The sequence below is a fragment of the Rhinolophus ferrumequinum genome, chromosome X, assembly GCF_004115265.2.
Source record: "Rhinolophus ferrumequinum isolate MPI-CBG mRhiFer1 chromosome X, mRhiFer1_v1.p, whole genome shotgun sequence".
Taxonomy (NCBI): Eukaryota; Metazoa; Chordata; class Mammalia; order Chiroptera; family Rhinolophidae; genus Rhinolophus; species Rhinolophus ferrumequinum.
In genome coordinates this window covers 118,416,835-118,432,226 of record NC_046284.1, presented here as the reverse complement: position 1 = coordinate 118,432,226, position 15,392 = coordinate 118,416,835, and the positions used below count along the sequence as shown (strand labels likewise).

At 38.6% G+C, this 15,392-nt stretch overlaps 2 protein-coding genes across 5 annotated transcripts in view; one reads left to right on the top strand and one right to left on the bottom strand.

Moving 5' to 3' along the window:
- The window catches only part of ARHGAP6 (Rho GTPase activating protein 6), a 449,126-nt gene that overhangs the window by 120,157 nt on the left and 313,577 nt on the right, over positions 1 to 15,392 (bottom strand). The window lies entirely within an intron of this gene.
- Positions 4,134 to 11,439, top strand: AMELX (amelogenin X-linked). Of its 2 annotated transcripts, XM_033119123.1 has the most exons (6): positions 4,134 to 4,193; positions 5,547 to 5,612; positions 7,536 to 7,583; positions 8,984 to 9,028; positions 9,300 to 9,725; positions 11,300 to 11,439. In XM_033119123.1, exons 2-6 carry the CDS (start codon positions 5,559 to 5,561, stop codon positions 11,303 to 11,305), a joined length of 579 nt encoding a protein of 192 aa, XP_032975014.1. In that variant the 5' UTR covers positions 4,134 to 4,193; positions 5,547 to 5,558; the 3' UTR covers positions 11,306 to 11,439. The 2 variants fall into 2 exon arrangements, with proteins under 2 accessions (XP_032975014.1, XP_032975023.1); XM_033119132.1 differs by lacking the exon at positions 7,536 to 7,583 and having other exon boundaries at positions 11,300 to 11,435.

Here is a 15,392-nt window from a genome sequence, read left to right as displayed (position 1 = left end):
TCTACATTTTCATCAATTAATCACCACATTTATCTAGCACGTACTTTGTAAAGGAGACTTTTCTAGGTACCAAAATGCTCCCAAGGAAGTCTAAGACATAATATCTGACTTCCAAGGGTTGCAAATGGAGTTAGCATGTTTATCAAAATCAATTAGTGGTAGTGTTACCTGAGTTCTGAAGAGGGTACAACTCCACTCCAGCAAAAAGCCAGCCTAGAGAATGATATTTTCTTATAAGTAAATGTCCACAGAAGAAATATTTAAAAGCTGACTTTGGCTCCAGTTATTAAGAATACTCACTCTTGACATTATTCCACAATATTGGATAATCCTGGAATGGCTTTAAAAGAAGATTCAAGAATTGAGCCCCTATTGATAAGAAAGGCTTCTGAAACTCCTAACACTGGACTTATCCAAAGATCTCCCATATACCTCCACTACTGCTAAAACCCAGGAAGTGCAAAGGGGGAAAATCCAAAATAAAACCTACTCCCAGCAGTCAAAAATCAATGCCACAAGACTGAAATTTTTGAGCCTTTTTCACAAGTGAGCCTCCAGGGCCAACACTGCTTAAAGCATCCCTTTACTTGTGGTCCACACATACTGCTAACAAGTTTGGACATATGATTCTCCAGCACACTGTAAATTAAGCAGCAAATTAGAAGGGGAGAAGTTGCTAGCACAAGCAACATGGGAACAGCCAAATGCAATGAGCTGTAAGTCAAGAAAAAGAAACTATAAAAATGGGCAAAAGAACTTTTTAAAAAATTATAAAGCACACCACACACACATATATTTGTTGTTATTTATGAGTGTCCACTATTTGTCTGCGATCAGGCATTACAGCAGGCAAAGACGTTTAAGACTTGCTTCCTTTCAGAGCTCAAGACTTGCTTCCGCTCTTGACTATCATGGCTTCTCTTTATTCAAAGTATTTGATTGGTCCAAAGTAAGGAGGTATATGGCATTGGGTCAGATTATTGCTGCCTCGGATTAGTCTGCTCTTTCCTTATCTCTAATCACTGGCAGGCAGGCACCTTCTGGTTCTTGATTTGTGCCAAAAAGAGTAGAAGGCATCTCAGTCTTCAGATCCTTCCACATGAATTGCATGCTTTGCAGCCCTGTTTGATGCTACAAGGCTTCAGGAAGATCTTAGAACAGCTCTTTCTTGGCCAAAAGGTGCCCCAAATGTGATATTTTTATAGCCCTTTCTTGGACGCTCCTCCTTCCCATTTAGCAAGAATGGGAACCTATAATTTATAAGGGCATTTATTCACTCATCATTGTTGAGAAAAGCTTTCAGAAACTAATATTCCGTGCATGTATTGATCCCCTATAGTAACACAAATGGTCTCAGGTTCATAGGCATTCAACATATATATTTGGAACAAATGCCTAAGTGAATGAAGGCACACTCTAGGGTCATATTGTCACAGTTATTCCAGAGGCATGGTCATAGAGGGAAATATTTTATGCTTAGATCCATTTTTAAAATAGTGACCTTATTTAAAAAAAGAGAAAAATGTATTTGAGGTCAAACAGCCAGAAAAATAGAACACAAATATTTTGGAAATTTTATAGCCTCTATAAAACAAAATAAGTAGTCGATCTAGTAAATCCTGCTTTCTTTTAGAAAGTCATCTGATTCATAAATGAAATAATTATTTATGGGAAATGTTTTCAATTGAAATTTTGTATTTCCTTCCCAAAACATTAAGCAACTTTTAAACTGTATATGTGAGACCTAGATTAGTAAGAGATTTCAAGCAGAGAGATCCATATTTTAATACCCTATGACTCAGGATATGCAGTGGGAGGAAAATAAATAGAGAGAACCAAATCATTTCTATTCTATTTCTATTGTATTTGTTATCAAAGCCTGAACAACAGTCCATGGTGAATTGGCAATAACTCTATATCTAGTTGAACAGAGTAATTAATGATACAATAAGGGATCATTCTGTTGATCTCTGTGGCCAAATATATGATACTCTCATTCTTAAAAGATGAGACAAAGTAACGGGATAAATGTTGTAAAATTATAAGACCACTAGTACTTCACTAATGATTTAATTACTAGAGATTAACCACACTTTTTGTAGGAAAAATATGTCCTGAATCTTTTTCAGGCACTCCAATATATTTAATTAAATAAAATGGGGAAAAAATTGGAAAGGAATATAATGATACAATGTGATCTGTATTTTCCTTCCTCTCCCTCCTACTCTCTTTTAGCACCTTGCTACTCACCCTCCAGTCCCCCACTCCAAGTAACCTGATGCCAATTCTCCTAACATCTATTTTACAACTTCCTTCAAAGGGAATCCTTATTGCCTCTGATACAGATTCACCAATACATATATTCATATATACATGCAAACCCAGACACAATTGGCTCTTAGAACCATATTCTATGTTCGCTTTCATTCATACATTTTGCTTATTATAACCTTCCACTTTCTTCTTTGTAATTTCTCTCTCTCTGATTGAAAGGTCTACCTTTCTCCATGAGGGCTATTCATTTCCTACTAATTCATTCCCAAAGATCATCTTAGAATCTTTTTAAAACATTTACTATATACCAAGTGGTGGGTTTGAGGAAGGTGATAACTTGCCTTTCCCCCAGAGATGTCTCTTACTTCGTTTTCACGCTAATCCTCTTAGGTAGATTCTATAATTATCCTCATTTTACTGATGAGGAAACTGAGGCTCAGATAGGTTAAGTATCTTGTCAGTGGTCCCTCAACCCTTGGTGAAGCTGGGGTCGGGACCCATGGAAGCCTAAGCTCTAGCGTTTAATAATACCACGTTTCCTGTCATGGATATTTCCTTCTGGAGTTTAATTCAGCCAGTGTGGAGCACCTATATAAAAATATACATACATGTACAAACTTTAAAAATATTACTGCAGTAATCAAAGAGAGCTGGCTACACCACCAATAGTATCTGGGAGTTTAATCAGTGTTTCCTTTATCGATTGACTATCAATAGATAGCTCATGAGTGGCCTCTTATCACTAGTTACACATTTGCTTTTTCGTTGATCCAATTCTACAATAAAAGAAAAAATCCATCTGCTTTACTAAAGTAAAGGAGGAAAAGACATGAATTTAATAGCTAGATCAGAGGTCCTATTAGAGAGAGAAGGGCTTCGGTGGATGTTGTATAAACAAAGGGAGGCTGCTGAGAACATGGGGACAATGCACCTACAGGGGCAGTTAAGAGGCAGAAAGGGAGAAATTTGGATTTGCTTGTAAGAGAAAAGTGGGATTGGGCCAGAAGGATGGGGGCAAGGGAGGGTCATCAGACTGAGGAAGACTGAGGTGCTCTGTGGAATAGGGTCCAGGGCAGTGTCCCCTCTGATACATATCTGTTGGCAAGGATCAAAATATAGTTTTAAGTGTGAGGTCTGGTGTGTGCTTCGCTCCCTGCCTTGTCTTTCAGATCCTCAGTAAAAGTTTTGCTACTGTGATAACCTGAAGTTCATGGTTGCTTGGATGGTAGGTGGGTTGCAGGATGGGGCCAAGGAGAAGGGACTTTGTCCCCTCTTTTGATGGACACCAGAATGGTGATAAAGGAATGGCCACAGGGAACACAGAAAATACCCTCAATGAGAGTAGAAAACAGAGCAGTGGTGATCCCAAAATTATAATCCCTCAGAGAAATATTGGGGAGAGTTTTGGGGTATTACCAGAAGGGGGGTTTAAATCAATTTATCTTGATCTGAAAGGGCTAGGGAACCCTAGGGTACATCTTGATTAAACTACAGAAACTCAACCATCTAACTTTTTTCTTTTTGTAAAGAATAATGTTATGTTTGCTAGAACCAGGGAACAGACAATGACATAGCCGCTTCTTAAAAGTACATTTGAATATATCAGCATGTGCAGTCAACTTATTTGCTGACTTAAAAACTGCGTGATGAAATTTTTTGCCTGTTAAACCCATTATTGACCATAATGAAAGACTATATGCAATAATCACAACATACAGCCTCATGTTTGATCACAGCTTCTAAAAATTCATGATACAGGGATTTTTAGTTATACTCAACACATTTTTCCTTCAGAAACCGGATTGGTTGTTCTAGGTGCTGTGAATGATATAAATTGAGCTCTTAGTTGGAGGAAATCTAACGGATCAAGCATCCCTGAGTTTCAGACAGAAACTTACTCTGAATAAATATATTCAAAGGTATGTGGATTTTTATTCATAATTTGGTATCTTTTCCATTGTGCTTATTTCTTTTTCTTCATTTTATGTTCTAAAGATGCAAATGTATTCTGCATTTCTAATCCTTTATGCCATTAATATTCAGGTACTTCTTCAGTTGGATGGTAATTAAATTAGACTCCGAGTATTAAATGAATTATTTTACTTTCTGGTGCAGCAAAGTGTCTATATTTCTTTAAATTTTAGTTCCAAAATCCCAAAGCACTTTTGGGGGCCAAATTTCACAGCAAAATATTAATTATTTATCAATTAAGATAAAACATTTTTAACATTGTGTGATCCACTACTTTGAAAATGTTTTATTTAATGATATCAAATAGAACTATCAATGAAATGTTTTTCTCATTCATTCAAACCTAAAAAAAAAAACAGATTTAGGAGGTAGAAAACATCGGTGTAATTTCCATAGCCAGCATCATTATAAATGATGTTCACTTCCTATGCAAAATTTAAAGTCTTTCTTCTGACAGTTTGCCAAGTTAGTCAATAATTTGCACCACAAAGCAATGTGCGTATTTTACAATGGCTTGCTTTGCTTCGCATCCCAAGGGTCTTATTTGTGGGATAATTACAGTGCAGCGTCAAACAAAAAAAAAGATGCCATAGACTAAGTATGGACTCTTTTAAGGAGATGTCATTCAAAATTCATGGAATAATCACGGAATCTTCGCACCATTCGCTCCCTTCCATTCAGCCACATTCTTTGCTCCATATCTGGAGCTCAGAGATGTTACCTGAAGGTCTTGTCTGAAGTCCTACTGGTGGGAACACCTGGAATGAAACTCCACTCCTTCCTTACTCTCTTTGGACAAATTACTTAATGTTTTTCCTCAGATGATTAGTCTTCATTTTTAACAGTAGCGATGCTCAGGTGGACTGTACAGAAAAAAATAATCTATGCCTCCTGGTCCTAAAGGTATCAAACACTGTGCACCGTGATGACCTCCCCATCTTTTAGAGTCAACTCTATTCTTCGAATCATTAATCATAAGCTACACTCAGCTTCTGCGACTCTAGAAGCTGTACAGGTGTAGGAAGATGGCATGCCAGCTCACACAGTCAGACAGGATCCATGTCCTTACAACCTGTCCAGCTCTCGATCTAAACGTAAAGCGTCTCTGTCACTATTGTGACCCCGGAAACAATGAAATGGGCTGAGAACTGGAAATCACATACGAGTGAAGTAACCTCGCAAAGAATGCCCCGATCCTTCCTACTAGCAACAGACTAATATGGGTTATGTGGGTTTTGCGGAACATTTATTATGCCCAATTTTGAGAAGAGACAAGAAAAGTGTGTGTTGATATATTGCAGGGCCATCAAGAAATGGGGACCTGGATTTTGTTTGCCTGCCTCCTGGGAGCAGCCTTCGCCATGCCCGTGAGTAAAGCACCTCCTGTATAAGTCAGTGTCCCATTTCACAAGCTTGGGAATAAAAATCTGCCCCACAGTTGGTAAACTCTAGGGTTAAAAATAGTATAAGATCAGATGTCCTCAAATATTTTTATGTTTAAAAACACTTTGAAGAGCTTGCTATTAAAAAAAAAAAAAGATTCTTGGATGCCTCTGCCAAAGATTCTGAGTAAGAACAGATGGGATGGGGCCCAGGACTCTGCATTCTAACAAGCACCGCAGGAGGTTCTGTTGAAACAATTAGCTTGTAAATATCACTGCCCATGTCTACATGGAGGAAACTTTTGGATGGGACCCTTGGACAGCCTCCAGAGAAAGTGCTTAATCAGCCTTAGGCAAACACTACAAAAATCCAAGTTTTCTCTAAAACCCAATTTTTCACAAGCATCCAATTCTCTTCCTGCTCTCCAAAGTCCACTGCTATTATCCTTCTGAGAATAGGATTTTTGTGTTAGGAATCCCCTTTTTGAACCATTTTCCTGTTCTCAGAGGCCTCATCCCTTTGGGTGTACCTGCTAAGCACATGACTTCCGTGTGGTTGTCTGAAATCCTACCTATGACCACTACATATGGATGCATTTATATTCAAATGTACCAAGGACAGGAAATCCGACCCATGCTCTCTGGATGCAGGTACACAAGGTCAGAGAGCACAGATCGCAGGCAGGCAAAGCAGGATCCATTTGCTTTTCAGTGGCATAAAGAGCAGTTGATACAACCAGAAGCCAGCAAAGCTTGCATATCTGCCTCCTCTCTTCCTCTCTCACCCACGAGACCAAGAGTCTGTGCTCTGCTTTCCTGAAATTCTGCACTGGGGTCATTCATTACTAGCCCCTCTGGAGCCTCCGCATCACAAATTCAGCCCTTTCCCCACTCCTCAATTCAACCCCTGCTCTCTGAGGGCTTATGTCCAGCATGTATAGAAAAGACAGTTACTTGATTAAAATCAGTCACACTCAGATGAGAGAGAATTAACCCTCTTAGGAAATGTGAGCATTTGAAAAGAAGAGAGCCTTAAAGAGCTCGATGTCTGAGGGAGATGTTTTGAATGATTCACTCTGCTCCACTCCAGGGCCAACCGGAACTCCACCATGCGGGCATCAGTCACTTGGCTTCCATTTTTGATAGGGCAGACAGTCTTGGTTTAGATCATTATTCAGAATGGTTTTTTTTTATTTTGAACTTTTAAATGTTTCTGCCATAAAACATTGACAGAATAATACAAAGAACTGGCCTAACCTTCATAAATCAACTCTTTCATTTTCCACAGGATATATAATGTTTCCACTTCATTGCACCCATCTGGTTCTCATATTCAGCAATAATTCACACACAGTTGTTTCTTTTGTTGTTGATGATGTGTTATTTACTTTGCACACCAATTACGAGGCATCTCTTTGCTACTTAAGCATTTCTCCACCTCCTGCTCCATAAGGGAAGGTTTGTGAGACAATTCTCTTCTTGTTGGCATTTCGTAATTGTGTAAGAGAAACATCTCTCTCTTCCCGACATGGAGTGAGTTTCCTTAAGAAGTAAAATGGTGGATGGGGTAGAATAGGATTAATTGAAAACATGGATGGAGGGGTGTCCGAAGATCACTGGAGGATAAATGTGTGCTGGTTCCTGCTTCCAGGTCTCCCACCATAAGACTACAACCCCCGGGAAAATCTTTTAGTTGCTCTGGACCTCTTTAAAATAAGAGGGCTCCTCTCCTACACAGCGTACATGTTCAAAATAAAGTGGACCTCAAATATATTCTGCACTATATAGATTTTTTAAAAGTTGCTTCAGTCTCTCTTCATGTGAACAATTGCATATTGACTTAATTTCTTCGTCTCTCCCTCTTCTCTCTCCTTTCTTTTTCTTCTCCTTTCCCCCTCCCTATAAAAGCTACCACCTCATCCTGGGCACCCTGGTTATATCAACTTCAGCTATGAGGTAATTTTTCTCTTTACTCATTTTGACCATTGTTTGACTTAACAATGCCCTGAGCTCTGTAAAGAATAGTGTTGATTCTTCATTCGAGATGTTTCGCAGTCCCACTTTTTGAGTTCCCACTACTGGGTTCCTGGTGTAAGTCTTGATGGGTCTCCACAAGCCTGCATTGCCCCAGCACACACCTACCTGGCCCCTCTGACTCAGTCTCTCCTCCTTACATGGCTATAAAGTTATCCATCGTGAACTACCACTCAGGGTGAGGGTGGGGGGGCTGGGCGGAGGTGCTGCAGGGTAGGGCAGGAAGTGAACCCACCCTGGCTGAACAGGTGTATTCTATTCTAGCCTGTAAAATGTGGGGAATCGGGTAAGACGTGATATAAGATCCTTTCCAGCTAGAGAGCCCCTGATTCTAAGATGTTCATACTCTGTGTGTCTCCCTCATTTGTACGATTAGTGACAGATTAGTGATCATGCGGCCTACGAGACATTCTGCAGAGCAATGGAAAGCATGACATTTCTGGAAATGAAGTTTGAAGCGCTCCTCACCTCTGCACTAACTATGTCACCTTGGGCAAACCATTTTGTCTCTGGAACTTTGGTTTCCTTATCTGGGGAAGGGGAATAATCATTATACCCATGCTTCAAAACAGCTTGGGGAGACACATAGTCAAGCGATATGAAAGGTATTTTGTCAAGTGTAACTTGAACAAGGTTAATAATTGTTTGTTGTACTGATATCAAATGCTATCCTACTATATATGACCGAGTCCCTGCACCTGGTCACCCAAGGGTAGACTGTTTAGAAGGGAACAAAACTCTTACATCTTTTATGGGTGCACGCGACAATCTGTGAGTCTGTTTACTTATACAAGCTGAGGAAAAATGTTAATAAGAATTTGAGGCGAGATTATCCGTTAAACCTTAAAAGGCTGACATATTTTACCAGAAAACCTGTCTTTCTAGGATGAGGGACAGTGTTGCTGCTTCCTTTATTTTACATTGTGACATCAAATCAAAACAGAACATGACTGTTATGTCACATTAATCTTTCTGTTTTGTGTTGCTCTTGCAAAGAGGAGCAGGAGTTGTGGGATTAAACAGAATTACTACTTTTGTACCCCAGCCAAGCTCATGAACCTCTTTGACTCCCCTTGACCTTGTCTGTAAAAGTGAGGGTGACGATATTTGCCTCAGAGTATGTGAGAAAACATGAAAAATATGTGTGATGGATGGAATGCAGTGCCTAACACGTAGAAATCACCTGACAAGAATTTGCCTTATTCTTTCTTCCATACAACTCATATTTTCAGGCTATTAATATTGACAGAACTGCATTATTGAATCTCTAGTTCATCTACCTAAATTCAAACAAATGTATTCTAATGTCTCTTTCTCTTAAGGTCCTTACCCCTCTGAAGTGGTACCAGAGCATGATAAGGCAGCCGGTATGTAGCTCTTTTGTTCTTCATTCCCTTAAAATACTAAGCATGCATTTCAATTCCCTTTTAAGTGAGATAACATATCTATGCCACATACAGACACTAACGGGAAATCGAGTTTGTAAAAGGTCCTATCTGTGTACACAGTTAGAAATTCTTACACAGGACAAAAATGAATAAATATTCAGATTGTCATAACGACAAAGAAAACATTGCTACTTCTCCAGATGGAAGTCAATGGAGCCAATGGTAAACCTGACTCTCTGTTTCTCACCAGTACCCTTCCTATGGTTACGAACCCATGGGTGGATGGCTGCACCACCAAATCATTCCCGTGCTGTCCCAGCAGAACCCCCCGAATCACGCCCTACAGCCTCATCACCACATCCCCATGGTGCCAGCTCAGCAGCCCGTGGTCCCCCAGCAACCAATGATGCCAGTTCCTGGCCAACACTCCATGACTCCAACCCAACACCACCAGACAAACCTCCTTCCGCCCGCCCAGCAGCCCTTCCAGCCCCAGCCCGTCCAGCCTCAGCCTCACCAGCCCATCCAGCCCCAGCCACCCGTGCACCCCATCCAGCCCCTGCCGCCACAACCACCTCTGCCTCCGATGTTCCCCATGCAGCCCCTGCCCCCCATGCTTCCTGACCTGCCTCTGGAAGCTTGGCCAGCAACAGACAAGACCAAGCGGGAGGAAGTGGTGAGTACATCTTGAAGGCACTACACCATCTATGAACATGGTAAAGCAAAATTGGCCCCGCGAGTTCTAAGTTCTCAACCAATGTGGGGTCCGCAGTTTGCGGAGCTACAGGTCACTGACTCTATTAGTCCAAGCATGTGCTGTAACTTTATATTATAAACGAGCTCATCTACATGGCTTAGTAATTAAGACCATAGCTTTTTCTGGTGGGTTTCAATTCTACAATTAGTTTTAATTCCTACCAGAATTTATATGACTAAAACCCATTCATTTTAAGGACAGCGGTATAAAGGAATATATGTTCTCCTTACCTTTCAAGTGTCTGACTAGCAAGAATAGGCTAGAATTGCACTGAAGATTTTAAAAAGAATAATTTTTGAGAGTGGGGGGGATGCAAATATTTGAACAGGCTACGAAAGGTCAGTGAGAAATCTTTGTAAAGACCTAAGTGAAGATTACCTGTCTACAGTGATTTTGAATCTAACTTGGAGGAAGCTACACTAGACAGTTAGATTCCCTTTCAGTGTTGGGATTCTACAGATTAAGCTTTTGGCAAGAAGTGTTCACAATTAAGCACAGAATCTTTTTCCATACAGACATCTCTTCCAAATGAGTGGAAAATAGCCAATAAAATAAATGACCCTTACCCATACCCATAGACCCTTCTGTGTATATGAGATTTGGTAATTCTACTGTATGGATGGATCCAAATGCAATTTCCAGTTCTAAGCACTAGTGAGGATTTTCTACTGCAAAGCAGTTAGGGCTGAGGTGGAAAACACTTGGATGGAGAGCCAGGATACCTGGGGTCTAGTTCCAGCTTTGCTCCGCAACAGGACACGGTATTGTACAAGTTACTGCAAATCTATGGGTGTCTTCCCTTCTATAAAATGAGAGAAAATGACGAAATCAGATGATTTTCCAGCCTCTGTCCAAGCACGAATACCATAGTTTCCCAATAAAAAATTACAATACATGCCACATATGGCTTTACAGCTATGGGGCATATGGGACAGAATTTTGGAAAATTGATTGTATCTCAAATAATCTGGTACCTATAGTCGATTATTCTAGTTGAAGGTAGACGATCCCTCTTTGTATAGAAAATACATTTATTTATCTCTTTATTAATACTTAAGGCCATGAACTTCATAATGTGTTCACAACTTGCCACTATTTATGAAAAGGTGACTCTGAATAGGTAGTTTGAACTTTTCAAAACTCCAGTGTAAAATTAGACTATAAATACTGATAGTGTCTTAGAGTTGTTTTAGGAAAATAAAATAAAGTAATAAGCTCAGAGCCTGGCAGGCAAGAAGTACTCAGTAAAAGGTAGCAATTGTTATTTCATTATAAAATAATAGTTTTAAGTGTCTTGACGGCCGGGGCCTCAATCCTGGATATCTCATCTCTAATGACAATGAGATAACAAAGAAACTTTAAAAATTGTAGAGTAAACCTTAAATGGTTGCACATTGTTTTGGAAAAACTGAAGCCATACATGTTATTATAAATGGCACGCACTAAGAATATTTGTAAATTATTCTAATTGTCCCTTTTGCTATCTTTTTCAGGATTAAAAGATCAGAAAATGAGAAGAGAACTGAAATAGATATTTCAGTTGCTTTCAGAATGACGCAATGATTTGTGCCTACCATCACTTAGTAAATTCTGTAACTAAAAATAAGTACATTAGCAAACAATAAAATGTTTTTAAAATCATTCACATCTTTGTGTTCAATTGAATTTAAAATTTCACATCACTTGAGAGAACATATTACAAATAGCTATTCTTGAATAAGGTAGGAACTGCCCATTTATACGTACAAGTTAACCATTCTTCAGGCGAATGAGCACTATATGTCTTCTTAGAGAAAACTTTAAATATACTCTCTCAAATCTTTTACAAAATGGAAGTTTGTAATTAGTTCTAATAGTTGATAAAGTGAAAAATTATAAACATGTACAGTCACTGAACCTGAACCAAATGAAGGGAAGTTTATATGAAGAATTCTTTACATTGAAAAAGATAAGCTCTGAGAAATGTTTATATTACAAAACAAATTAAGACTTGGAACACTGGCTTTACATTTCACACCACATTAATGAACAAAATCTGGTCTTTTGATCTTATTCTACTGAGAAAGATTATTTAAATGAAATGATGTGATATGTATAGTAATGTACTAAATTTTATATTGTTGAGGTTATCAGTTTTCCTAAGAAAACTTTGATTAAATGGAGCTTCAAATAGAGAATCACAGTGATTTTATATATGTCATTTCTTCCACTTCATAATCTTTAAGATGATAAATTCTACTGCATAGTCTTCAAAATGTTAACAGATGCATAAATGGACTCAATACAAGTTTTCTTTCCCACTCATATTTATATTTGAATCCTGTTTTCCTCCTACACCCACACAGAACTGTAAACAGCCTTTTTAGGGTTTATATTATACAGCACCCACAGTAACTTTATTCCCATACTTTTATGATTAAGGCCCCTTAATCATTTTCTGGAATGAATAAACATAATTTTACTGGGAGGGTGTCAATATTCAAACAAATAACTTGATTTTAAAGAATTTAGATTCAATTAAAAAGTATTTAATCAATTGGCATGGGCCAATTCTAATCGACTTAATAAATATGTATTAACCATCCTCTAGGGCAAGGCACTATTCCATGTCCTGGTAAAAATGGTAAGTCCCCATCCTTAAGGAATCTAGAGTCTACCAAAGGAATAAAATAAGCTGACAGATAATAAGAGAAGGCCTAACAGTGGTAACACTATGACAGAAGTATAGACAAAATGCTCTGGCAAATATAGCAGATATCATTAGCTAGCGGGCCAATAGCTTTCCTCACTACTCACTGCTTGTTGGCAGAGGTGGAATCAATCTCAGCCTCTGGCCTCCCACAATCTCAGGAGAGATGAGTCCCCTCCTCTATTCCAGGGAATGAATGTTCCCTCCTCCATGACAATCATGGCCTCAATTACCATAACATACCATATCCACACCAAATATGGCATCTACTCCCCTTGCCAGCGATTGGTATAGGGATGGGTTGTGGTGGAACCTGAATGATGAATGAAGCCCAAAGGGAAGTCTGCAAGGAGAGGAGGAGCTTCTGGGGGAAAAAACTACCCTTTCATTTTATAACACACACACACACACACACACACACGTGCGCGCGCGTGCGCGCTCTAAGAAAAAGTGTTGTTCTGTCTTTGGATCTATTTGTTTGAGGACGTGATGCCTGGATTTGTGTCTGCCATCATGTAACCAGGAGGGATAAGTGGAAAGATGGAAAGCCCTTAGGTCCTTGGTGGCATCAATGTGCCCCTGAATTAACCAATTCTGGTACCATCTACCTCTAGATGGATGCCACACACTATTTCTATGCTAGTGTTTTTCAATTGTCGGTCATAATTGATTAGTGGGTCATGATCGACATTAGAACCCCATCATTTATCTGATGCCAGCAAACTGTCTCTTCCAATGATGTAAAGCTTATATGGCCAGAACTAAGGAGAATTATTTTGTTAATGACTTCCCGAGAAAAACATCTGATAAATGGAGATAAAAATATATATCCTGGTATATTCTAAAAAGTATATGCCCCCCCCATGCACTTTGCCTCCCACAGCTCATGAAAATATTGCCATTACATTTGTTCCTACTGAGAAACATTTTAAACATGTAGGCGATAATGTTACTTGGAGACTGTGTGTGATATTGGAAAGAACGAACTTTGGAGTCAGACTGGAGTTGCTTTCAATTTTTCTGATAGAAGAGGATTCTCTATTTGGGAAAGTCATTGATAAAATAATTCTCTTTTATTAGGTTGGTGCAAAGGTAATTGTGGTTTTTGCAATTATTTTTAATCTTTTAAACCACAATTACTTTTGCACCAACCTAATATAATAATTCAAATAATACATAAAAACACACACGCACACATATTCAAATCACATTTTGAATTATAAGGAGAAAAAAGTCAGGCTTTGGACTCTGAAGACTATTACTCACTATGGAATGAGATGTACTGCACAAGATAATTTTAACAAAAAACTAAAACTTGTGTATTAAAGGTCCAAACATGTGTTTTAATATTATCATTCTCATGATGGTCTTCTATAATCGACATTGTTTTACCGCATTAAACGTTGTATATTAACCAGAACATAGCATCTTCTTGTTGGTCCAGAACGAGACTTATGAACACCCACCAGTGTGGTGTGTTGCCTTGGGAACTCAGAGGTAACAAGGCCCGTATGCTAGTTTTAAATTGCCCCGCACTGCTCTCTTGTTCTAATTGCTCCTTTCTGCTCTTAGCGGTCACTTCTCTCTCTCTCTCTCTCTCTCTCTCTCTCTCTCTCTTCCTTCCTTCCTTCCTCCCTTTCTTTTTTCCTTTCCTTTCCTTTCCTTCCTTTGTTAATGCATATTAACGTCTTCTAATATGTAGCTTATTTTGTATGCATATTCTCTCTAACAAAATTAAGTATTTTAGCATTGAGATTGTTATTCTGGAAGTCCCACAGTTACTTTGGGACTATTTTATTTCCTGACTCTCCAACTGTGGCAGATAGCCGCAACTGACAAAATTCTGACATGTAGATGTCACCACGTAGTATAACATAGCTGATGAAAATCGAATAAAACAGTTTTTCTAATGCACTAAAACTCAGGCTTAGTCAGCTACCCAATGTGGCATATATTTGAATCAAATATGGAAGAAAATCACTAGATACTAATGATCAAGACTCAAAGTCCCTGAAATAAGTAACAGTACTGATCATAAATGCATTAATAAACCCAAACATCTGTCTAAGAATTCTTAAATCAAAAACAGCAAAAGTAGATTTGTGCTAAAAGTGCTGTGCTATGTCTTTGAAATTAAGCTAAAGACACAGACGAAGTTAAGTAAACCACCTGCAGGAACCGACCTCCCATGTCACTAATACATTTGGAATCTTCTCTGCTCTCATTCACTCTTTGTTAGTGAGGGCTTCAATATGCATAATTTTTCCGGGGCGCAAATACATGTCTAGGAATTGCCCTCAGAGAGTCATCAAAATGCATGAAAAGATATGTGCAAAGATATTGATCACAGCATTATCTATAGTTGTGAGAAATCGAGTCTCCCTTAAATTCTCCTATATCTAGCTGAAGAAATATTGTGATAAAAAAGTATGCTTTAGAAGAAAATTTATTAGTGGAGTAAGTGTGGTAAACTGAAGTTTAAGATGAAGACTGTATATCACCATTCATGACGATTACACATGACCATGACATGTAAGTCACCGAAACACACATACAGAAATGTGCACACATGTAGCTGTTTGTATGAAGATCCAATTTTTCCACAGTAAACATAAATTGCTTCTGTAACCAGAAACAAATTTAATTTTTTAAAAGTTTGTTCTCCCTGTCTTCTGCTTCAATCCAGACACACCTCCTTTCTTCAGTTCCCTTTGATGTGAGCTTTGGATCTCAGTGGGTCCCCTTCAGATCAATTCCAAGTAGAAATCAGTTCATAGGTACTTCATTTTTCAGAGAAATATTTTGACCAAAGAATGAACAATACAATCAAACAACAAAGAAGAGATGAATATTATAAAGTGAAGGAAGATGAATTAGAAACAACACAAATAAAATAA

Bases quoted from the DNA above. Each gene is read 5' to 3' on its own strand.
- AMELX (XM_033119123.1), top strand. From the start codon at position 5,559: ATGGGGACCTGGATTTTGTTTGCCTGCCTCCTGGGAGCAGCCTTCGCC. The intron at 7,584-8,983 runs GTAATTTTTCTC...CTTTCTCTTAAG, and splicing joins ATATCAACTTCAGCTATGAG to GTCCTTACCCCTCTGAAGTG. The intron at 9,029-9,299 runs GTATGTAGCTCT...GTTTCTCACCAG, and splicing joins AGAGCATGATAAGGCAGCCG to TACCCTTCCTATGGTTACGA.